The 20,715-nt window shown below is 44.3% G+C and overlaps 1 protein-coding gene across 1 annotated transcript in view; it reads left to right on the forward strand.

Moving 5' to 3' along the window:
* The window catches only part of SYN3 (synapsin III), a 189,523-nt gene that overhangs the window by 13,266 nt on the left and 155,542 nt on the right, over window positions 1-20,715 (forward strand). The window contains exons 2-3 of the mRNA XM_013092067.5: window positions 7,249-7,751; window positions 20,235-20,292. Coding sequence (XP_012947521.1) covers window positions 7,435-7,751; window positions 20,235-20,292 — 375 coding nt within the window. The 5' untranslated portion in view covers window positions 7,249-7,434. The remainder of the gene's footprint in view (window positions 1-7,248; window positions 7,752-20,234; window positions 20,293-20,715) is intronic.

Here is a 20,715-nt window from a genome sequence, read left to right on the forward strand (position 1 = left end):
TCTCAGCTGAAGGAACTCCCTGATCTGTTACGGGCTTGTCTGGTGCCTCTTTAGCTCTTATCACCATGAAATCAGGACTTGTGTGGTTACTGCAGGAAACTTGGAGCACGTCTCGCAAACACACATGAACTGCAGTCACATCCATGACTGGGAAGGAAAAAGACAAGGGCAACAGAGCCCCACTTGCTTCCTCCTCACAGTTTCATACACTCAATATGCAGACCATTTATACCTACAAATTCTCTAGTTTGAGCTACTGTCTCCTGCTTTTCTTTAATATAATCGTGGGAAGCCACTTTGACATGTGTATAATGGAGGCTTAATGGAGGCATTAGTATCACTGTTACTTGGGATGGAAATGACCATGCCATTCCAGGAAAATAAGAAATGGAGACCGTGTGCCAACTCAACCATCTTTCAGATGGAGACGGTGCAGTAGCATTGAAGGATTAGCACTGGATTACCTTGCCCCATCCTGCCTGCTCCAGTTGAGCCTGGTCTGGCTTTGCTGATAAGTTTTTGATATTGAATAGAGACAGGCCACAAAAGGCTTCCCTAAGTGCATTGACGAGGGGATATTACCACTGCAGCAAGACTGAGGCCATTTGGTGCCAACCGGATTTCCACACTGAGAATAAAATGAGGAAGTAATGTATTGTTTCCACTAAGTAGCAAATCAGCATTTTAGTTCTTGTGGGCATTAAAGACGGAATATTATCCTAATATTCAGGTTTATTTTTCACTAAAAACTTTTTCACTATTGTTCATGGCTTTAGTCATCTTCCTCTGCAAAGTACTTGAATGTCCAATGACCTTACAATGACATTTTGTTATTTTAAAGTCTTTTTTTTTTTTTTTTTTTTTTTAATTCCTTCTTCTTCTCGCCCACCATTATGAAATAACTGGCAAAAGGGGAAAAGGACTAACTTACTTGCTGTGCTGGGGGCAGATCTTGGGAAGTGCTTTCTTTTGCACTCATTTTGGTATGTGTATATGTATTATCTACAGGACCAGACAAAGCAAATACTCTATGGTGAAGCTGCTACACAGACAGCATTGACAGCTGCAAACTGAAAATAAAATATATGTATATATATATATATATATATATAAATGTAAGAAAAAGGAAAATAAAAAATAAAAAAATTAAAAAAATAAAATCTGTAAAGCCTAGACTTTTCTAGTTCAATAGCTGCACAAGAAAGTAGAGAGGTTTTTTTAAGGTCTGCAGGAGTGCAGCAATAAGACAACAGAGCTCTTGCACATTTGTATGTATCAGTGGTTTAATGAAGCATGTTGGACTTTTTAAAGTGATCCATTTCTGACAAAGAAATCTCCTGACATCTCTGAAGATCTCTTTAAACAGAGAAACAAGACAGACAAGAAACTGGCTTGCTGTGAAAGAACTTAAAGGACCCATTTCTAAAGGAAATCACTGCGGCTGAAAGATGATATAGAGATAGTGAAGCAAGCGGCATTCTGGCCAGCAACTGTCTAACCCCAACAGGGATCTCAGACCCCGGGGAGCATCATTGTCCTGGTGGCATGCCACCTCCACTCCCCTGCCCTACCACCTTCCCCAACTGCAGCTTCCTGCAGCCTCCCGAAAGAGGCAGCATTGCTCTGCTGGTGTCAGTCACAGCACATAACAAATTTCCAGAAGTGTCCCTGGCAACAAGATGCACGAACCGCGCTGGTTTTAGGTGGAACTTGTGCTGTAGTTTTGCAAGCTTTGGAAAATTTCCACCAGTGTCTATGTTAGAGCTGTATTACATTGCTGAAGTTTGGGAAATCTCCCTGCAAACTGAACACAGGCATGGAAAGTTTGCATTTGTGTGCTCCTTGGGACAGCATACTGCCTTCCCAGCCCCTACCATTTTTGTATATGCTTCATGCTTTTTGGTGGAATATTCCTTTTCTGGTTGTCTCTGTTGTTGTTTTTTCCTAACCCTTGTTGTTTTAATTTGTTGATTTATGGAATTCTGACTTTCATAGAAAACTCCCAAGAAATGTTTGAACATGTGAACATCTTGAGCCCAACATTGTGGGAAATGAGGTAAAAACCCAACAAAAATTCTAATTAGTTTCAGAACTACTTGTGTTATTCTGCTTTCAATTCATACATTATACAAAGCTTGGTAATGCTGATGCCACTCAGAGTGAAACACTGAAAACTTAACAATAGTAATTTATCTCCTGCTTTCTTCTTTTTGGAAATATGTGCAGAAAGCCAAGCAGATGGATTTAAAGCTCTCTGGCATGGCTGCACCTCCACATAAGTCCTCTCCCACCTTGTGCAATACACCTGAAGTCAGAAGGAGATCCAGTGGGATATCTTGTGGTGTGCATGTGCACTAAAGGCTGTCCACAAAGTGAATGTGAGAGGCTTTAGTGAGCATCCCCTCATCTTTCCACCCCTCACGGGGCACAAGTGCAGGTGGGAGGACAGTCAGCACTATTGTCATCCACAATGGGTTTTCCGCGTTGCTGCCCCCAGTAATGCTCTGTTGAGGCTTTTAGGAGCAGGAATCAAATGCAGGCAGATGTGGTGCTGTTAGCTCATTACTTGATGGCATAGATAACGAGCTCAGGGGAAATCTAAGCACACTTACCAGTTATCTGCCAATTGAGCTTGGTTCCTTCTGGATGTTACCAAACGTTAGAAAGCAATCCAGGGGAATGGCAAGAGGTTTAAGTGAACATTTTGTTCTTGTTTTCGAACACATGTCAACAGTTTTCTTGAGATAACTTGCATCTCTGTGGAGTACATCCTTGAGAAAAAGCAGCTAGGTGCCTGGGTGTTGCTAACACACTTAGGGAACAGATTGCTTTCCCTGCCTTACCCTTCCAAAAATATCAGCCAGGAAGTTTAACTATGTGTTAGTAAGGGGCTGGTGGTGCCAGCCTCTTTGTCGTTATTTTCAAGGTCAGCTTTAATTGATCTCTCTCTTGCTTCATGTAGTTGCTCACATCATTTCCTTTTGATTCCCTGACTGTGCCCTCATTGTTGGGATTTCCATACGTTCCCGTGTTGTCCTTTGGTTAAACTGGTTCCTGTTTACTTCCTCCCTTTCTGCTTGTGCCTCCTCCTCTCCTTGCTCTCTTTCTGCAGAACTCACTAATTCTCCTATGCCTTATATATTATTTCCCCATCCTGAAATATAGCCCACAGTCCCGACCTGCAGCTCCATGGACCAGATGCCCACTGTTTTCCTAGCTAGCTTTTGGGAACGTCTGTTTCACACAGCAGACGATTACTCCTGCGTGGAGGAAAGCAGCTCAAAGACCTTGGCAGGAGCTGTGGTCCCAGCTGGAAGCAGCCCATGGTCTGTATTTCAGCTGTGCAGGAGGCTCCAGGCCTTTCTATGGGCAGGTTTGTGCCTGGCAAAACAGTAAATTGGTGACTTGTCTCTGTGCAAGCCACAGGAAGACGCTGGTATACACAGGAAGGTACAACTTAATGGTGTAGAGCCAGCAGCTCTCCTGCCTGTGGCTCTGGAGTGACAAAATAGCACTGAGCAGATCTGTCTTGCTTCTGAGAGAGGTGTTGGCTCCTGGCTTTGTCAAAGTTACAGCCCTACTTGTCTGCTAGGGTAGGAACTGTATGTACACTGGGTGGATGCCGAGCTGCATGCTGTGAGAGCTGCACAGAGCCAGATTTGGCATGATGTGCTGAGCCCTCAGGATTTCCACAGGAGTCTCAAGCAGCAGGAAAATGAGGTTGTAACCTACTCAAACTGCGCCTGTATGAAAGCCTCTCTTGCTGAAAGTTAATAACTAGCAAATGTGCATGATGCAGAAGCCGACCGTGAGGTTTTCCAGTAAGCAAAAGAATCTGCTGGCAGTTTGCACAGCTCAGATTGCAGAGAAGGCCTCAGTGGCTTCGCTAGTGGCAATCATTAAATTGATACAATGAAGCCAGCAATAACTTCATTAAAAAATAAAAAATAATAATTTAAAAAAAAAACTGTTTTTAACTACATTACTCATCTCCTTAGAAAAAAATGTTTAATGGGATGAGAACAGTTAGTGCCATCTCTTCAACAGACCCAAAGTTGAAGTTCCTGGTGGGTTTGCTATCTCATGTCCCAGAGCAGAGCCAGGTGTCTCTCTGCCACAGCAGCAGCATCCTCTGGAATTCACCTTTCACGTGCTTTGCTGGAGGGAGTTTTCCCTGTAACATCAGTTGCTTTGGTTTCTTCTTCTTCCTTCCTGAGCCAAGGGCACACAGCCCAGTCTTTGCAGCGAGCAGAAGCAGTGCCAGCCTAGCGCAGCATCCCAAACTCTCTGGACAAGAGAGTTTTGCCAGCACGTGGTACCTCCTGGACAATATCTACCACTGCCACACCCCTGGTGGAAAAAATGTTGAGGCACTGTAAATATTGCTGTTTGAAAGGCTGCAGGAGGTGAGTGCTCATTGCCTTGCAACAAGTCTGATAAATTGTTTATTGTAAATGGTACCTTGAAGGGCACGATTTGGGAAGCCCTCCTGCAGAGGAAGCCTGTGTGTTTTCCAGACACATCACGAGGTACTCTGGCCCTTCCCAGCCATACACCACATGCCTCCATGCCCTTCTTGAGCAGAGCAGAGAGTCCCCTTCGCTTCACTTGCTGGTGCACTGCAAGCAGCCTGTGTCCTTTTGGAGAGTGAAAAGCTCACGGAGGAGGAAACAGCCATGCAGTCACCTGGCAGTGGGGAGAAACAGTTCCAGGAGCATGCAAGTTGTACTGGACCCTGTCCCAAGGATATTGGCTTGTGAAAATTGGCCTTGTCTGGCCTGGGCAGCTGCGGCCAAGTTCCCTTCCAGGCTGAGAGCTGCCACAGCAGGACCCAGCAGCTCTTGGGCAGGCATCTGGTTCTAAAACTGCTCCTCCTGCGGCTGGTGTTGAAATCATTCTCGGATCCCACCTCTTCCCAGCTAACGCCAAGGTCCTCCAATAGAGCACACCTAGCTGCTGTACACAGTCACCGGGCAGTTATTTGGAGCCCTTCTAATGGTAGGCAGATCTCTTGGTTGCTCCTCTTAACAAGGACTGGACCTTCTCTTAAGCCATTAAAGCAAGGGGATTTTTCTTGTGTGCTTTACACAAGGTAAAATACACAGGTTCCTGAGCAGAGGATAATACAGCTCATTTTCACCCAGCCTGTAGTGTATAAATTCCCCAAAGTCTTTACAGATTCTGGCCATCCTGGACAGGTGACAGTATGTGTTAAGTAACTGCAGTAGTACATGAGCGGACCAAGTGTGTGTGGAAATATATGAGGCAAGTAGCTGGCTCATAATTCATGGATATTGTATGTTACCTGTTTTTTGGAACAATTACTGCATAAGCAGACAGGGTTACCGAAGTGCTCACTGGTGTGCGTCTGCTGATTTTGTGCAGTCACTGGGTGCGCCAGGACCGGGCGGGAAGTCAGCACAATGCCTCGAGATACATTATCGACTGTAAATGTGGCAGGAAATCATTAAAGATTTCCTTTGCTGTTCCCTGGGAAAAGGCTACCTCCAGGTTCCAGCAAATGCAGAGGACTCATACTGCCAGGGCTGAGAAATCAAGAGAAAAATCACTCTAATAAGCTGATGTGTCAGCAGCTTCAGCAGAGAGCCCTCTGCTCCAGATGGCTCCTGCGCCCATGGATTCAGGGAGGTGATGGATAGCAATATACGGGGGTCATGAGTGAAGGGAATTTCTGTAGTTCTTCTACTCCAGCCAGGCTCACCCAATCCTCACTGAGGCTCTTGGGGGCTAAGAGATCTGTGGATGCAGACAGATCTGAATCCCTTGTCTCTAAAGCTTTATAAATCCCTATAGCCAAAATTAAGTAGCTCCAGGAAGGAGATTCACAGATGCCAAACTCTCTTGGACCACCTGGAAGAAGACAATTTCCTACTGCGCAGAGGCAGTCAGAGACAAGAGGGCAAGCAGTGAGAGACACCACCCTGGGCAGGTAAAGGCAAGGAGCCCTAGCATTTGTAGGGGCTCATTCAAAAAAATTGTTTTAATGGTGATACCAGGAATTCACTTGACTCATCTCACTTGATGTGTGGGGTAGCTTTGACTTTTGTTGTTGCAGATAGGTCTGTCTTGAAAAACATTCATGTTTTACCAAAAATATGCTTCTGTCTTTTCTTTTTTCTGCATCTCACAAACCAGCCTCCAGTCTACAAGACTTAAATGCTGTGTCAGCAGAGAAAAGGACTTGGGGAATTACTATGGAAATCTCATTTCTGGGCTATGCCTACAGGTGCAAAATTAAAATATATATATATAAAAAAAAAAGTATCTGTACTAATTTTGTGAGATTATTTAACTGCTGAGGAACTTAGTGTTCTGGGTAAAAACAAAGTCGTCATACTATGGTCAAGGGAAAAGAGCCAGATAGTTACATTCCACAGTGTTCATTTTCTCACTGGAAAAGATGAGCAGAGTAACAGACCTTTCTTCTTTCTTTTTCTTTTTTTTTTTCCTTTTTTTTTTTTCCTTTTTTTCTAAAAGGAAAAATTAGATGGTCAAAATTCCAGGTTTGAGTACCTGCAAAAATCCTACAAGTGAGCCTGAAAAGGCCAGTAGCCTGTGCACCTGGATCAAAGTCCAGTTTTAAATATAGGGAGCAACTGGAACAGAAGAGAATAGTTTGAAGGTTCCACTGAACTTGATCAAGATGTGTAGGAGGATTTTTCCACTACTTGTTTTCTACATGCTATTTCAATTTAGGATGTTTGTTTCTTAAATGTGGAGCCTTGCTAACAAGCCTGCCAAAGACGATACAACTTTCTATCCTGTTGGACCGTTTTCTGGTTATTCCATAATAAGCATATTATGTGTGTTAGAAATAACACACACAATGTCAGAAATAAGCTGTCTCTCTTTTAAAAATTATCACTTACGGTCAGAATAGTTTTTCTTTCCCCATGGTGAAAAGAGTCATGAAAAAGGCTGTAAACATGCTGGAATTTCTTTCTCTTCTTATTTTTTTTCCATTTCTTCTGAACTGTTAGCCCCTAAGCTATTGTAAGTTGGCCTTCTTTGACTGAAAAATGTTTTGGGATGGAAGAGAGGCCATGAAACATACTTCATTGCATCTGTCTGGCTATACCAGTAGCATACCACATATAAACCAGTAGTCCTTTTTCTTCTTCCTCTCACTGTTGATTAATGTACTCATTGAAAGGGCCAGAAGAGTCTTCCTTATGTAAAACCCATGGTATGCATCTCACAAATGTGTCTTTGATTCTTTTTCCACAGGAGAAGAACGAAAACATAACTGAAAAACAAAGTCATATTCCTCCAGCAGGATTTGAAGGAGGAAAGCCTGCCGGCCTGGACAACAACGAAGTTCCCTACATACACACAGAAGCATTTCCCCAGGACTGGTGACACTGTTGTTCAGTCTTTCTCTTGCTAAGAGGGCTTCCACACAACTTTACAACAATGAATTTCCTCCGGAGACGTCTCTCAGACAGTAGTTTTGTGGCGAATTTGCCCAATGGCTACATGATGGACTTGCAGCGCCCTGACAACTCCACAAGCTCCCCAGTTTCTCCTGCCATGGAGAGAAAGCACCCACAGCCACCACAGCCCTCACAGTCTTCCTCTACTGGCACCAGCATCTTCAGCTCCATCTCCAGTGCCATGAAGCAAACCACACAAGCAGCTGCGGGACTCATTGATCACTCAACAAGCCCCAGTCCACCTGTGGCTCCAAAACCCAAAATCCTCCTGGTGATTGATGACGCACACACAGAGTGGTAAGTCATCATAGTACTGCTGCGTTCAGCTCCACCATGTCTGGGGGATGAGAGAGATCTGGGAGGCTTAGGGCATCTGCATCTCAGGCACTTTCACACCTAGGTCACCAGATCTTGCTCCAGTTTGTTATCGGCCTGATGACCTGCATACACGGCAGAGCAGGCTTTCTGCAGATCTTGACTGAAAAGGTGCTCGTTTGGCACTCATTGGCAAAAAAAGTCTTGACAGTCGCAATGTACAAGCACACACAGAGCACTGTTGGCTCATCTGGCTTAGCTGAACTGGCATGTTGAGCCGTGGTCCTAAGAGGTTGGACTTGAAGGTGTTTTAATGACACGGACAGGGAGTTAAGCCTACTGTCTGTGCCAGTCCTAGAAACGAAAAGGGATGCTTCTCTCCACCTCTCTCTTTCTCGGTCTTTTTCCTGGATGTAAACTTATACATAAATTAACAAAAAATAACCCAAGGCTACTACTACCAGTAGTAATGACTGGAGATCATTGGCTGGTCAAAAGCCCTTCACCTGTTTGTCATAGTGGTTATGGTCAAAAGGCTCTCAGGCTCAGCTAAGTCTGCCTTTTTCTTTCAGGTCTTTGTTTACAAACAGAAGTTTGGAAGTTTGTTTTCTGTGATATTTGGCAGCAGAGGACCCTTTCCAAAGAGTAGGACAACTGAAGTATTCTGAAATGTTACAGAAGTGACTTACTGCTCGCAGTGTGCTTCCTTTCAAAGTCTGCTGGTTTAGAAAACTGGCGGAGAGACCTATTTTGGGGAAAATCCAGACCATGTTTTGAGGAGATGTTCATTGTTCTGTCTGCCAGCTTGTCTCAACACAGAAAAAAAAAAGGAAAGGGTAACACACGCAAGGGGACTGTACTGAAGACTTGGAAGTGAAAGAAGTTGGGTTACCAGGTCTTGGCCAAGGGAGACGATTTTATTATTTTTTTCATTCCACTCCACTCTCCAGGAAAGTGGTCACCTTTGGTCTTCTGTGCTTTCTGATTGAGAGGGGGGACAAGGTGGGACCTGCCTCCCTGGGGATATCTTCACAAAGCAAGAGCCCTGCGCTCTGCTTTGCTTCCTTTGCTTCTCTAAAAGGGGCAGTGACTGAGCACAACCAGGTCAGGTTGCTTCAGCCAGCTTCAAGTAGGCAGGGGAAACAGCAGGGGTTTTCTCGAAGGAAAAACAACTTTTTAACTGTGGAAAAGTCCCTGATAAGGTGGTCTTTGTATCAAAAGTTTCAGTAGACTATCGTATTTTATCACTGTAGCAGTGTGTTAATGGAAAGTTGTTCAGCTGACAACACCACTCTGGTTCAATCCTGACCTCTCCTTCCTGGGTGCACCTGTAAGTCTCTCAGCAGGTTCACTGATCTCCATCTCTGCTTCGGTTTTTGCAGTTCCCTGAAGATGCTGCCAGGTGGCAGTCCCTTAACGTAGCATCCTCCAGCTGGGGATGGGAGTGCCTCTAATGCACGAGTCAAGCATCTGGAGTTTAGCCGGCGCTGCTTAGTCCAAACACTGTAATCAGAGAGGAAAGCCCTAGTTCGAAGGCCAATAAGTTTTTTTCCTTGAGATTAATGGTGCTGAAGGTAGTCCAGGCAGGGAAGAGAATGGGGAGGGGTTGGACTTTTGTTGCAATGTTTTCATGGTTTAAAACACACACTGCATTCAAATCCCTGACTTTATATCTCCCAGCTGCTGGTCTGTCATGCAGACTTTGTGCTCTGCAAACTGCAGAACCCAAGGAGCAGCAGCTGGGAGTTATAAAGAGGAGGTAAGGCTACCCGTGCTGTCTTCACTCCTCTGCTTGTGTGTAAGCACTCTGTGCATCCTCCTGTCTTGGCTATACCTCTGTTGTCTGTAACTCAACAGTTTCTACAAATGATGGAGGACGCTTTTCATGATGGAGGACTCCTCCCAGCAATCTGCATCTATGCAGGCCTACAGATATCAAATAATGCTGCTGGCAAAGGCTCACTGCTTTCACTATGTGTCTCAGGCTGTGAGGACACTGATCAAAATCTGGGTATGCATTTACCACAGTGTCATGAAAACCGAGGAAATAATATTACAAACCCTTGTCCTCCATGACTCTTTGTACCATGGGTAGAAATTCATGCTTAGCCTAGAGAGTTTCACAGCCTAAAGGTACCATAGTATTTTCTGAGAGAGTACAAGTGCAACCACTCCAGTAGGCCAGGAGTGCTACTCGCAGCTGATCTCACATCTCCAGGAAATTCAGTGAGGCCTTGACAGCAACACTGGAGAACAGTGCCTCTTCAGATTTTTATTATTGGTAACATACTTCCAGGCAATGCCAGTTATCTTCTTGGTCTCAGCCAGGGTGTTAGGTGAGCTCAAGCTGACCAGCCTGAGGTCAATGGCAGCAACATTTGCCTTATGCACATCTAAAGAAGCTGGTAATCTGGAGATTCTGGTTGTCCAGCCCTCATCATGTACAGAAACAACCCCAGATTTTGAAACGTGGACAACAACAACCTATTGTTATTTCTATGCTGGTGATTTGGGGTTTGGAAGAAGCATCATGTCTGCAATACATTTCTCTTCAACCCACTCTGGTTCTTGCTTCTTCTGAAACCAAATTTGGTTTTCAAGAAAGGGTCATTTCCTTTTCTTTTTGAACTAGTTAACTCAACTAGAAAAGATCCCCAAGAAATAACTACTAAAGAGCTACCCTTATTTTAAGGGGACGGGGCTTCCTCCCCCATAGCAAGTTACACAGGGTTTACAACAAGGACTAGCTTGCTCACAGACAGGAAGAATGAGAGACGATGGAATCTGCCATTTGATTTATCTTCTCTAAATGAAAACACTTTCTCATAATTGGAGACTGCAGCATTATTGCCAAGCCAGACATTAATTTATCATCACTGTTTGTATTACAGCAGAGACAAAGAGCTGCAATTATGGATTGGGACGAGGTGTTTCACAAGTGCATGACGAAATGATCTAACAACCAAAATAGGCATGTACATGTTGAAGGCACTTTAAAGTGACAAATGGCAATCCTATCTATTTTTAAGGAGCTACTCTGTCTCTGATGGCACAGAATAGCACTCTACTTATCTTGGAGACGTAGAGGAAGTGAAAAACACCCATGGGAATCCATGCTCTGTCTTCCTCTATAAAATCCTTGCCACTCCTGACATGTAGTATGCTCTGGTTTATTCCAAAGACAAAGTACTATAAAAATAATGTGAACTCCACAGAATACAATCAGCTGCTTTCTGCATTAGCAGCAGTAAAAGAAAGGTACATTCTATTAAAAGCGAGGGAACTCACCCAGCTTTCTGCTAAAGTGGCAATGTTTTGACAAATTTTCCATCTTACTCCAAGACCCTGCTCTAGCACATTGCAAGGAAGCACACAGTTAATCTACCACATGCAGGATGTACACAAGAGGAAAGCACTATCTGTATGGCTCCCTCATGCTCTTGGCTTTGACAGAGAGCTCTCAGAGACACCACAGAAGTGACTGTATCCACACATGGACATGCTAAGGAAAAGCTCTGTTTCTCTTCAGTGATTAATGGTGCACTCCTCAGACAGGTATCTCCACACAGAGAATGAGGGAGCTCCTTGTGGGCCAGGCAAGCAATATCTGTGCCTTGGGCAACTTCTGAAAATGCATCCACAACCCACCGACAGCAGCTGCCAGAAAAAGGGAGCTCAGACATGAATACATACACGCATGTGCACACACGTGCATGCAAACACACAGCTAAAGGGAGTGAGGCCATGAGAAAAGGGGATGGCAGGACTCCATGTAACAGCAGAAGGGCCAACTCTGGCAGCCTGACCTCAGCCAGCAGAAAAACATCCCACCTCTGGCAACTTCTTCGCCCAAAGCTCTGTTAAGTAAAATCATGCTCTTACTGGACTGAATGTCTCAGCAGATCAAGCAGGATTTAGAATTGTGAATTGTTAACGCACCTCCTCTGTGAAAGCACTCAGCTTCTGAGCCTAATGCTTCATATTTAAACAGCTTATTTGGGAAGTGATCAAGCACAGCTAAGGTTCCCATTAACAACATATGCTAAAAACATTGCTTTTTGGACCAGACAGCATAACAAAGTTGTTCTTGTTGCATTTGTTAGATATATTTGTTGCACTTGTGAAATATCTCGTGACAATTTTCAAAGCCGTTGGCATGTGTTGCCTGAATTTCAGGCTTTTTCAATTGTTAACAGTGGTTATGCTGTCTTGCACAAAAGGCATGTGCCCTGTGTGAGGCAGCTCTATAGGCTAGGATTGCGCCATATGTCACCAAAAGAAAAAGACTGAGAATATTTTAAGAGACAAAAATTGTATTTTTTTTTCCCATTTAATTTACAGCCAGATCTGCCTGAACATATTGTCTCCAAAAATTTAAAAATTATGGAAGAGAAAAACTATGATTAACACTGAATGAAATCCTCTTAATGCATCTGAAATGGCTCTTTGTATAATAATAATGTCATGGTTCGGGTCTAATTATGGGCTGACCTGACAGGATTACTGTTTTTCACTGGACGGAGGAGATTATCAACCCTTTTTATTAAAATAAAGCTATTTTTACTTCTGATAGTATATGATGTATTGAGCCTTAAATATGTAATTTGTCCAAAAATATAGCAGGTCAAATAATAACAGTCTAATACAGAATTTTAGTAATTTGGGACTTTCTAAGCCCTATTTTTTTTTCAAGAAATGGCTTTTCAAAAGTATTCCATGAATGTCATCATGAGTCATTTCATGCTTTCAGTAGGCTAAAGATGATATACGAAAGCTCACGTTCAGAGAAATATTTCTGTACTTAACTCACTGAAGTATAATGGCAAGTTATGGACTAGCTTTTCAATTTGGACTTCATTACTATTTATTATTATTATTATTATTCAGAGTTGATACTTCAAGCTTGATCTCAGGAATTTGCTGGTTAAATTACAAAGCTTTGTCTGTATTTCCTGGTAAGAAACCCACAGTCAAATAATATTGTGGTAACTGACTATAATTATGAATTTGCCTTTATTATACAAGGATAACCTTCTAAAGCTTCATAAGTTCTGTGCAACTATGCCGATATAATTTGCAAAAATTTACAAGTGAAATTTATGTTTTCACAAATCTGGATAAAAGCCTTACATTTTCATTATTTATCCATAGATAGCCAGAACTCAATATTACTGTTCCTATAATCTATGCCAAGTGTGACTTGAGGGCTGAGCTCCATTTCAGGGAAAGCAGAGGCATGCTTGTGTTCAATAGTGTGTGTGTCTGTAAGAGTATGTATGTGTACTTGGAAGCAGCATGAAGATTTTCAAAATTAGACATATTCCCTAGCATACAGGCATAGGGGTGAGAAGGAGGTAAGCCTGTCAGAGGTATTCAATAAATCACATTTATCACATCACTTTTCAATCTGTTTTAGGTATATCACCATCATGTCTGCCTGTATTTTCGTCCTGCATATGTAAAGCAACTTGGGATCTAGTCCTCCTGCGTGAAAGGTGATACAGAAATGTAAAGGATTAGTATCATTACAAAAATAGACACAAGGAATATGGAAAACATTCCCCACCAGGTTATAAATATGCTAATGCAAGTCAAATCTGGGACCTTAATTGCTTTACCAGAGTTCCTATAAATGCATAGAATTTAACCTCAGAATGTCCTGCCTAGTCCCGTACATATTTTAAAAAAAAAAAGGCTCAGATGTGTTTCTCAAGGCTTGTGAGCCAGATTTCTTCTGCTTGAAAGCCAGCAGCCCTACCTCAGCTTTGGTGTGAGTTAGCCTGCTACCCCCACTCCTAAAGTTCAGAGAGGTCAGAAGTGGGCTTCCATTCCAAGGAGGAACCGGGACAAAGCATTGCACAATCCTCAGCAAAATGACACCCCTCGCAAACAGCTCCAGGCCCTACCCTCTAGATTTAGCAGCATGGAAGTGTGCCAGCAATGTACTATTTTGAATAATATGCAAAATAAACTCGCTGCCTCGTGTTGTGCTTAAAGCACGCCTCCCCCTTCCCCAGCTCTTTGTGGCCAGGAGGAATGTGACCACAGTGCCGGCCCTTCAGAGGGTAGCCTGGGGGGGATCGGACCTACAGCGAAGTGTCCTTCCTATCCCGACAGCTGGAAGAAATACAAAAAGCCGTGCCCAAAAGCCTTACACTCACTTGTGTTTCTTCTCTTGGGTAGCTGCGTTGATTACCCCTGTTTCGTGAGCAGGAGGTGGCACAGGAAGATGCTGGGGGGCCAGCATTATGTGGGACTCTGCGGTTCCCTGAATAGGAAGAATGCCCTGAATTGTGGTGTCTGCAGTCATCATTAAAAGTCCTGGTAGTTTGCCAGCCCAGGTCTCCCCCAAAAGCAGGCTTTTGGTTCTGTTTGTCAACTTCTCGCCCTGAGAGAAAGGGAGGAATCACAAAAGAAACCTTAAAAAGCCATTCTCCCTTCCTGCCCCCAAACTTCCCTTTCTGTGGGTGTTCAAGCCAAGAAAACGCTTCCAGCCCTGTAGGGTGGGACCTGGGGCCTCATAAGGAACCTCTCTGTGAGGACTTCCTTTGTCCAAAAAAAGAGCCAACCCTACACCATCATCACAGCCTGATACAAATCTCTTCAGGAGCAGGCACGGAGGCGTTTCTTCCCTTCGTGTGATCCCATAACTAAGAATGCCTCGGGGGTTGTTTTACAGTAACCAGAGCAGGCTGGGCTTGTGGTTGTTCCGAGAAGGTAACAGAGGACGTCTGTTCCCACTAACTCGCCATCTGACCTCGGGCGCCAAGGACGTACCTGCTGAGCTGGCTCTTGGCTAGGTGGCTCCAGCAGCCCTGGCGGTGACAGCAGGGAGAGCAAGTTAATGTCACCCCAGGGTAAAGCAGCACTGCGTCCCGGGCTGGTACTGAAACATCCGTGGAGCTCCTGGCAAAGTATCAATGTATTTAGGAGCCCAAAATTTAGATGTGCCTCTTGGTCCTCCCCTTCCCACCTGTAAAATGGGGGTCTCCTTTCCTTCTCTGATCTTGCCTCTGGGCTATTTAACCTCTAGTTCAGACCTTGTTGTCTGAGATGTCGAAACACACATCCATCATGCTTATCCATCATTTTTAACAAGCTGAACAACCCTCCCTAGTGTTTATTAGGTACTCCTACGAAACAAAAATTAGCTACCAACCAGTCCATCCCACACCTGATCAGTGTGTAAAGGTCTCTGGGCTGCAACAGTTGTAGATAAGAGCTCAAGAAACTTACAGACCACAACACTCGTGGAGTGATTTTTTCTCTTCCCTATGCCCTGGGCAGTCAGGACTTGACCACCTCAAAAGTCCTTCCTGTTTGCAGCTGGGAATTGCAAAACTGAGCATAAGTGGTGAAGGGGTTGAGGGCTGGGCCCTGAAAGGAAAACCTCCCTTGTTTTTACCCCTGAAGAAAAAAGGATACAAATGCATCTCGTCTTCCTCCTCCCCTCCCCACTGCCTTTACAGCCTGTTGGGGGCTGGGGTGGTCGGGGCATTCCAGCGGCTGCTGGCCAGTATCCTGGAAACTGCCTCCTTTTTCCCAGTCCCAGCCCCTTTTATGAAGGAGACAATGCGGACATACAGTGAGTGCCTTGTGCATCACTTGGGCCCCAGGCCCTTTGACACGGGGATTTGGTACAGTGGCCAACCCCCCGCCCTCCCTCCGTGAGGTGCCCCCACACCCAATTCCAAGGGTTTTAGCCTGGCCTTTCCTAGGCTGGTCCAGAAAGAAATGACGTGCCTTGTTTTCCCATGGGGCTCGAGAGAAATATTTGTGATACAATTCCAAGGCAAATAATTCAGATAATCCCATAATTTACCCACTGATCCTTTGTGGTTTATTTACTGATGTCTTTTCCCCAGCACTCCTCTCCCTCTTTCTTCCACCCACTCCCTTGAGCTCCAGGTGAGAAGCAGTCTCCATCCAAAGAGTGGCTTTTCTTTCTTTGCTGTTTGTGTCTTGTTCCAGAGGCACAAACTCAGAGGATTCAGAGGAATTTGCTATCACAATATTTCTTGGCATGCTTGCCGTGACTCCGAGCCTGGGGAGCAGGAACAAACCCACTCCTGAGTTTGTAGCTCAAGGCTTCTGTCACACAGTGATGCCCCAGAAGGTGCCTGGGCTGATTCACATCACGGGGAGTTGGGGCTCAGATGTAATGCTTATTTACTCATCTAGTTACTCCAAGACATGCTACCAGCAATTGCAATGACATTTGTTACATCAGCTCCATTGCAGTCTCTTATAGGATGCTTTGAGCTATATTTTCTTGATCTTGTCCTATCCTCAAAAATTAGTTAATGCAGAAACCAGTTTATAGGATACCCTGAGGAAGTCCCATGAATTTAATACAAGATACCAGCCTGTCTTCAAAGCTGTGTAATGTGTTATAACCTCTGCTTCACCCAGCTAACAGAGCTGTGGGAATAGCTGGAAGCTCCTGTTCCACACAGAGGGGTTGCTGCTCTCATGCTGTGTTTCCAGGTTGGCCCCAGCTCACATACCCATAACTTTACTTCCCCTGGGCCTGGGGACACACAAGGCTTTGGTGGGGACATGGTGCCATCTGAGGGACCAAATCCCTGTGTCTGCAGACTACAGGCATGGAGCACATGGATTTTTGCAGCCTTCTCATGGCTGCAGTATGGGTTACCCTGCTCACAGAGTTACACCGGAGGGATAAAATTCACTGCTGGTATTCAGGTGTCTTACAGATCTGATTGCAGCTTTGCATCAGCACTCAAATCCCTTGTTCAGAAGGATGCTTCACAGATACCTAAGCCAATAATGTTATACATGGATTTTCTATGAATTCTCTCTTATGTAGGTAATTCCAGGTGAATTGGTAATAACCATCAGGTGTCTTTTTTCCCTGCTGCTATTCAGGATATACTCTGTGTCTGGCTGAAAAATCACCCATATGCTTCCTCTAGCCATGGTCGCTGAGGCAGACTGGGGACTGTTTCATGGCAGCTCTGGAAAACAAGCTTTTTATTCTTTCCGAATTACATCATAAGTAGAGGCATCAGGTTTCCTGTGGCCCTGTAACCACGTCAGGGCTGAGGCAGAAAGCAGAAGTTGTGCTTGTCTGGTGCCCTTGCACCCTCAAAACCTATCCCTTTCCAGGGTGTGCAGCTTCCTTGTTGCAAGGAGAAGAGGGGTTCAAGGAAAGGTCTTCCCCTGGAGGCCAGGGCAGACCTTTAGCTGTTTATTATGGTGCTTCCTCTCTCCCAGCTGGTGTGGCCACATTTAAACACAATTCCTAGCGCTGCCAATCCCACCCAAGAACTTTTCTTGAGCGTGGCCCTGCATTTTTCATCAATCACAACATGTTTACATGCTAATTTGCTGAGATCACAGCAACCGCACCACCCCATCTACACCCTGCGTTGCCAAATTATAACACTGCTGTGCCAGCTTCAACGTCTGATGTGCTTTAAAACAAAGAGCACTGCAGGCTGCCCAGGAGAGGAGTGGGCTTGTGTGGCTGGTGCCTTGCCTGGTGTCCCAAGCTGGGGGTGCTGCAGGGCAGCTCCCATCCTGGGTGATGAGCTGCTCCTCCTGTTGCTGGTGGTTGGCTGTGGTTGAGGTAAATGGGAGCACTCTGAGGCTTCTTAGAAAGGATTTGAGCTGGTCTTGTGGGAGAGATTCACAGCTGCATTACAAGCTGCCTAGAAAACCCCACAGCAAGTCACATTCCTGGGAATAGGTCTGGAGGAGCCCACCACCTAGAAGCTCAGGTTGATTTGGAGGAGAGAGCATTCTCAGATGTCTCTCCTGCAAAAAAATGCCCGTCTTTCCCCTGCATGCCCATCAGAGCAATGTGTTATTTCTTCCATCCATTGTGTGCTGTACTCTTGTAGGTAGGGATCAGAAGCCATTTCATGTGCTGTGCAGTACTGACCAAAAGATATTCCCCCTTGCCATGGAGGTATCATGATGTTTCCACAGCATCAGCAATGATTCCAGTTTAATTTCAAGGAGTCCAGGGTGAGGCTAAAGCCATTTTTCATTTCAGCATGATAGCCTCCACTGCCCAGGGGCTCTGGAACACCAGGTGTGAATTGAAAACATCACTACACCCGTTTCAGACATATTTTCAGAAAGAAGTGTTTCATTCTTACCCTGGGCTGTGTCAAAACGATGGGCTGACCAAAATATTTGCTGCAAATTGCTTAGCACCTGTAATCTTCAGGGACGCTCAGAGCAGGTTAATCCTCCTGGGGGCTGTCTTTCAAAGAATGTGACATATTGTGCTTTTAAAAGAAAGTTACCTGAGAGATGGGATGAGACAACCTGCGTGGAAGGAGGGATAAGGAGAGGTCACGCAGCATCTAACTTGAGGATGTTGCCCCAATGAATCCTCATGCTGGATGTGCCCTCTGCGTGCCTACCCATGAGCAGAGCCAGTGTTGTGGAGATGAGAGGGAGGATTTTTTAACTGTGTTGAGGGTAATTTCCTGGACTAGGCAGTGGAAGCCTCTTTTGCTCCATCTGTACCGGGCTGAAGACCATGGCTAATCACACTTCATTACAAGCTGAAGCAAAGCAGCACCAAGGAGTCTGCAACCAGCTGGTCAGCAAAGCAGAGAGGCCATAGAGGGAGGAAGTGTGTTTCATAAATGTGGGTAAGGAGTATATATTACGAGTGTGCTGGGAATAAAAACAAGCTTGTACCAGTGAGTAGCACGCCTCAAATTTCAGACCAGTTCCTGTGGGCCCACTTAAAGCTTATTCCAGTTTTTGAGAAGTTGCTGGTTCCAGCAATATCCCTCATGCTTAGGAGCAAGGAATGTTGCCAGACTCAGCCATACCTCCAGAAACACAGGAGAATTATTAAGCACATTTAGCATTCCTGTTTATCATTAGAGGCGTGATGTCTCAGCCTGTCTGTTGAGTTGCTTTTTTTCATGCAACATGTAAAGTCAAAAGAGGGGGAAAAGTGGCTGGAGTTCTGCTTGTCATACTGGACAGGGGTTGTTTGAGCCATTTAGTCTTGGTCACACCTGGCTGTTACAGCATCCCTCACCAACATCCATGCAGAGGTCTTATTAGCACCACGCTGATGGATGGGCTGTCTGGGAAGGGAAGCATGATACAGCCCACAGATGCCCTCATTACAGCCAAGCAGAAAACTTACGATTTTTTTTTTTTTTTTTTTTTTCCTAATAAAGTAAAACCTTTTGACTTGGTTTGAGCCAGGATCAAAAAAAAAAACAAAGCAACTTTTTTATTTACATTTCACATCGCTGGAGGAGGGGAGAATTCAGCTGAAAACTAGTGTGTTTCAGCCATGGGGAAAATTGCCTTCCTACTGTCTCTCCTTTTTTATTGGAACAAATAGACACATAGTAAAAATGTGAGCCAGCTTCTTTTTTTGCTAATACTATAAAATAGGGAGCAAAGCCGGCTTCCCCTCATTTTCCTTTACTTCTTTATTCTGTCCTGTCTTTGCCAATTGGAAACAGAACTCAGAGAGTTACTTTGTCTCTGGAAATAGCTCTTGAAGGGCTTAACTGTGTTTTCAGCGCTTTCCAAATAGAAGAGCATTTTGGAACCAACACAATCTTCCTGAAATTTTAGGGGGGGGGTCTGAGAAAATAATTTAAGCTCATGTCTTCTTATTTGAAGTCTGTTTGATGAAGGGAAGAAACTGAGAAAAATATTAAGAGGGGAAATTCTATTGGCAATTTCCCTGCTGACTAATCAATACAACAAGCTTCATGTGCAAATATGGATGAAAAGGCTAAAGTTGCCTGCCCTTTTCCTATGCTGTCTTCTCCAGCACAAATGTCAGCTTTGCCCTCCCTGTAATTGCTCTGTGGTCTATTTAGCTTAGGCAGCTAGGAGCAGAGGTGCTGGAAAGTGCAAAGAAATGGTCCTTCTTGTGACATTTCTCAGTTCCAAAACTAACACAGTTTCTTGGTTCAGGATATCCTACGTTCATGGTGCTGTAGATGGGTATAATATTTCTCTACATTAGTAGCAGAAAGACAAACGATGGAAAAGCAAATCTTCAGGGAGAGAGCATGAGAGAAAACTTTACAAGTACTTCAGCTGTGATGATAAAGATCCTTGCTCAACATCAGGAGAAAAAGTTTCTGATGGCATGACATACATTGCACTCCTTCTTTTGCAGAATAAAGATGGTGCATTAAAGGAGATTAGCAAGGGATCATTGATTAGAGTTGTTGCTCTGGAAAAGATTAGGAGAACATTTGGTTTTCAGCTTGAAAATGAAATGTAAAAGTCACAAGCCTTGAAGGAACTTTCCGGTGTGGTTTTCATCTGGCTTGGCAGGTTCCTCCTGGAGAACAGAAAGCTGAAAGAAGACAGGAATTAGGAAAACATGCTGTGACCCGGATAGGAATTCTTCAGCAAAACGGAACTGCAGAAGCAAAATAGCATTCAATAAGAGCCCCAAACCTTTAACCATGCCCATGTCTCTCATTTCTTCTGCAGGGCCAAGTATTTCCAAGGGAAGAAGGTGAATGGAGAATTCGATATTCGTGTGGAACAGGTCAGTGACAACTGAATGTGGTTGTAAGAAATGTGTGTGGACAGGGCGGAGATATCAGCAACAACCTGAGGATGTTCTTCAGAAGAAAGGAACTGGGGATGAGTTTTAATATTTGTTCATTTTAGAACATTATGGAAGACATAAGTGAAAATATCCTTTCCTCTCTCCCTGCCTTTGCAGAACTAGTGACTATGTCACCTTAAAATTAAGTTTTCATTTTGATGATGGAACAATAATGTCTTCCATTGGAAGATTATCTCACAGATCCATATGTGTGCCAAAAAGGTGCAAAGGCAGTACACCACAGTGCATGTTGGTGATGTTGTATTCCACATGTGAGTTATAGAAGTCTTCTGACTCATCCTATTTGACCTGATTTGAGCCTAAAATCTTTTTGATTTCCATATGCAAAAGAACTGCACA

The sequence above is a fragment of the Anas platyrhynchos genome, chromosome 1, assembly GCF_047663525.1.
Source record: "Anas platyrhynchos isolate ZD024472 breed Pekin duck chromosome 1, IASCAAS_PekinDuck_T2T, whole genome shotgun sequence".
Classification (NCBI taxonomy): domain Eukaryota; kingdom Metazoa; phylum Chordata; class Aves; order Anseriformes; family Anatidae; genus Anas; species Anas platyrhynchos.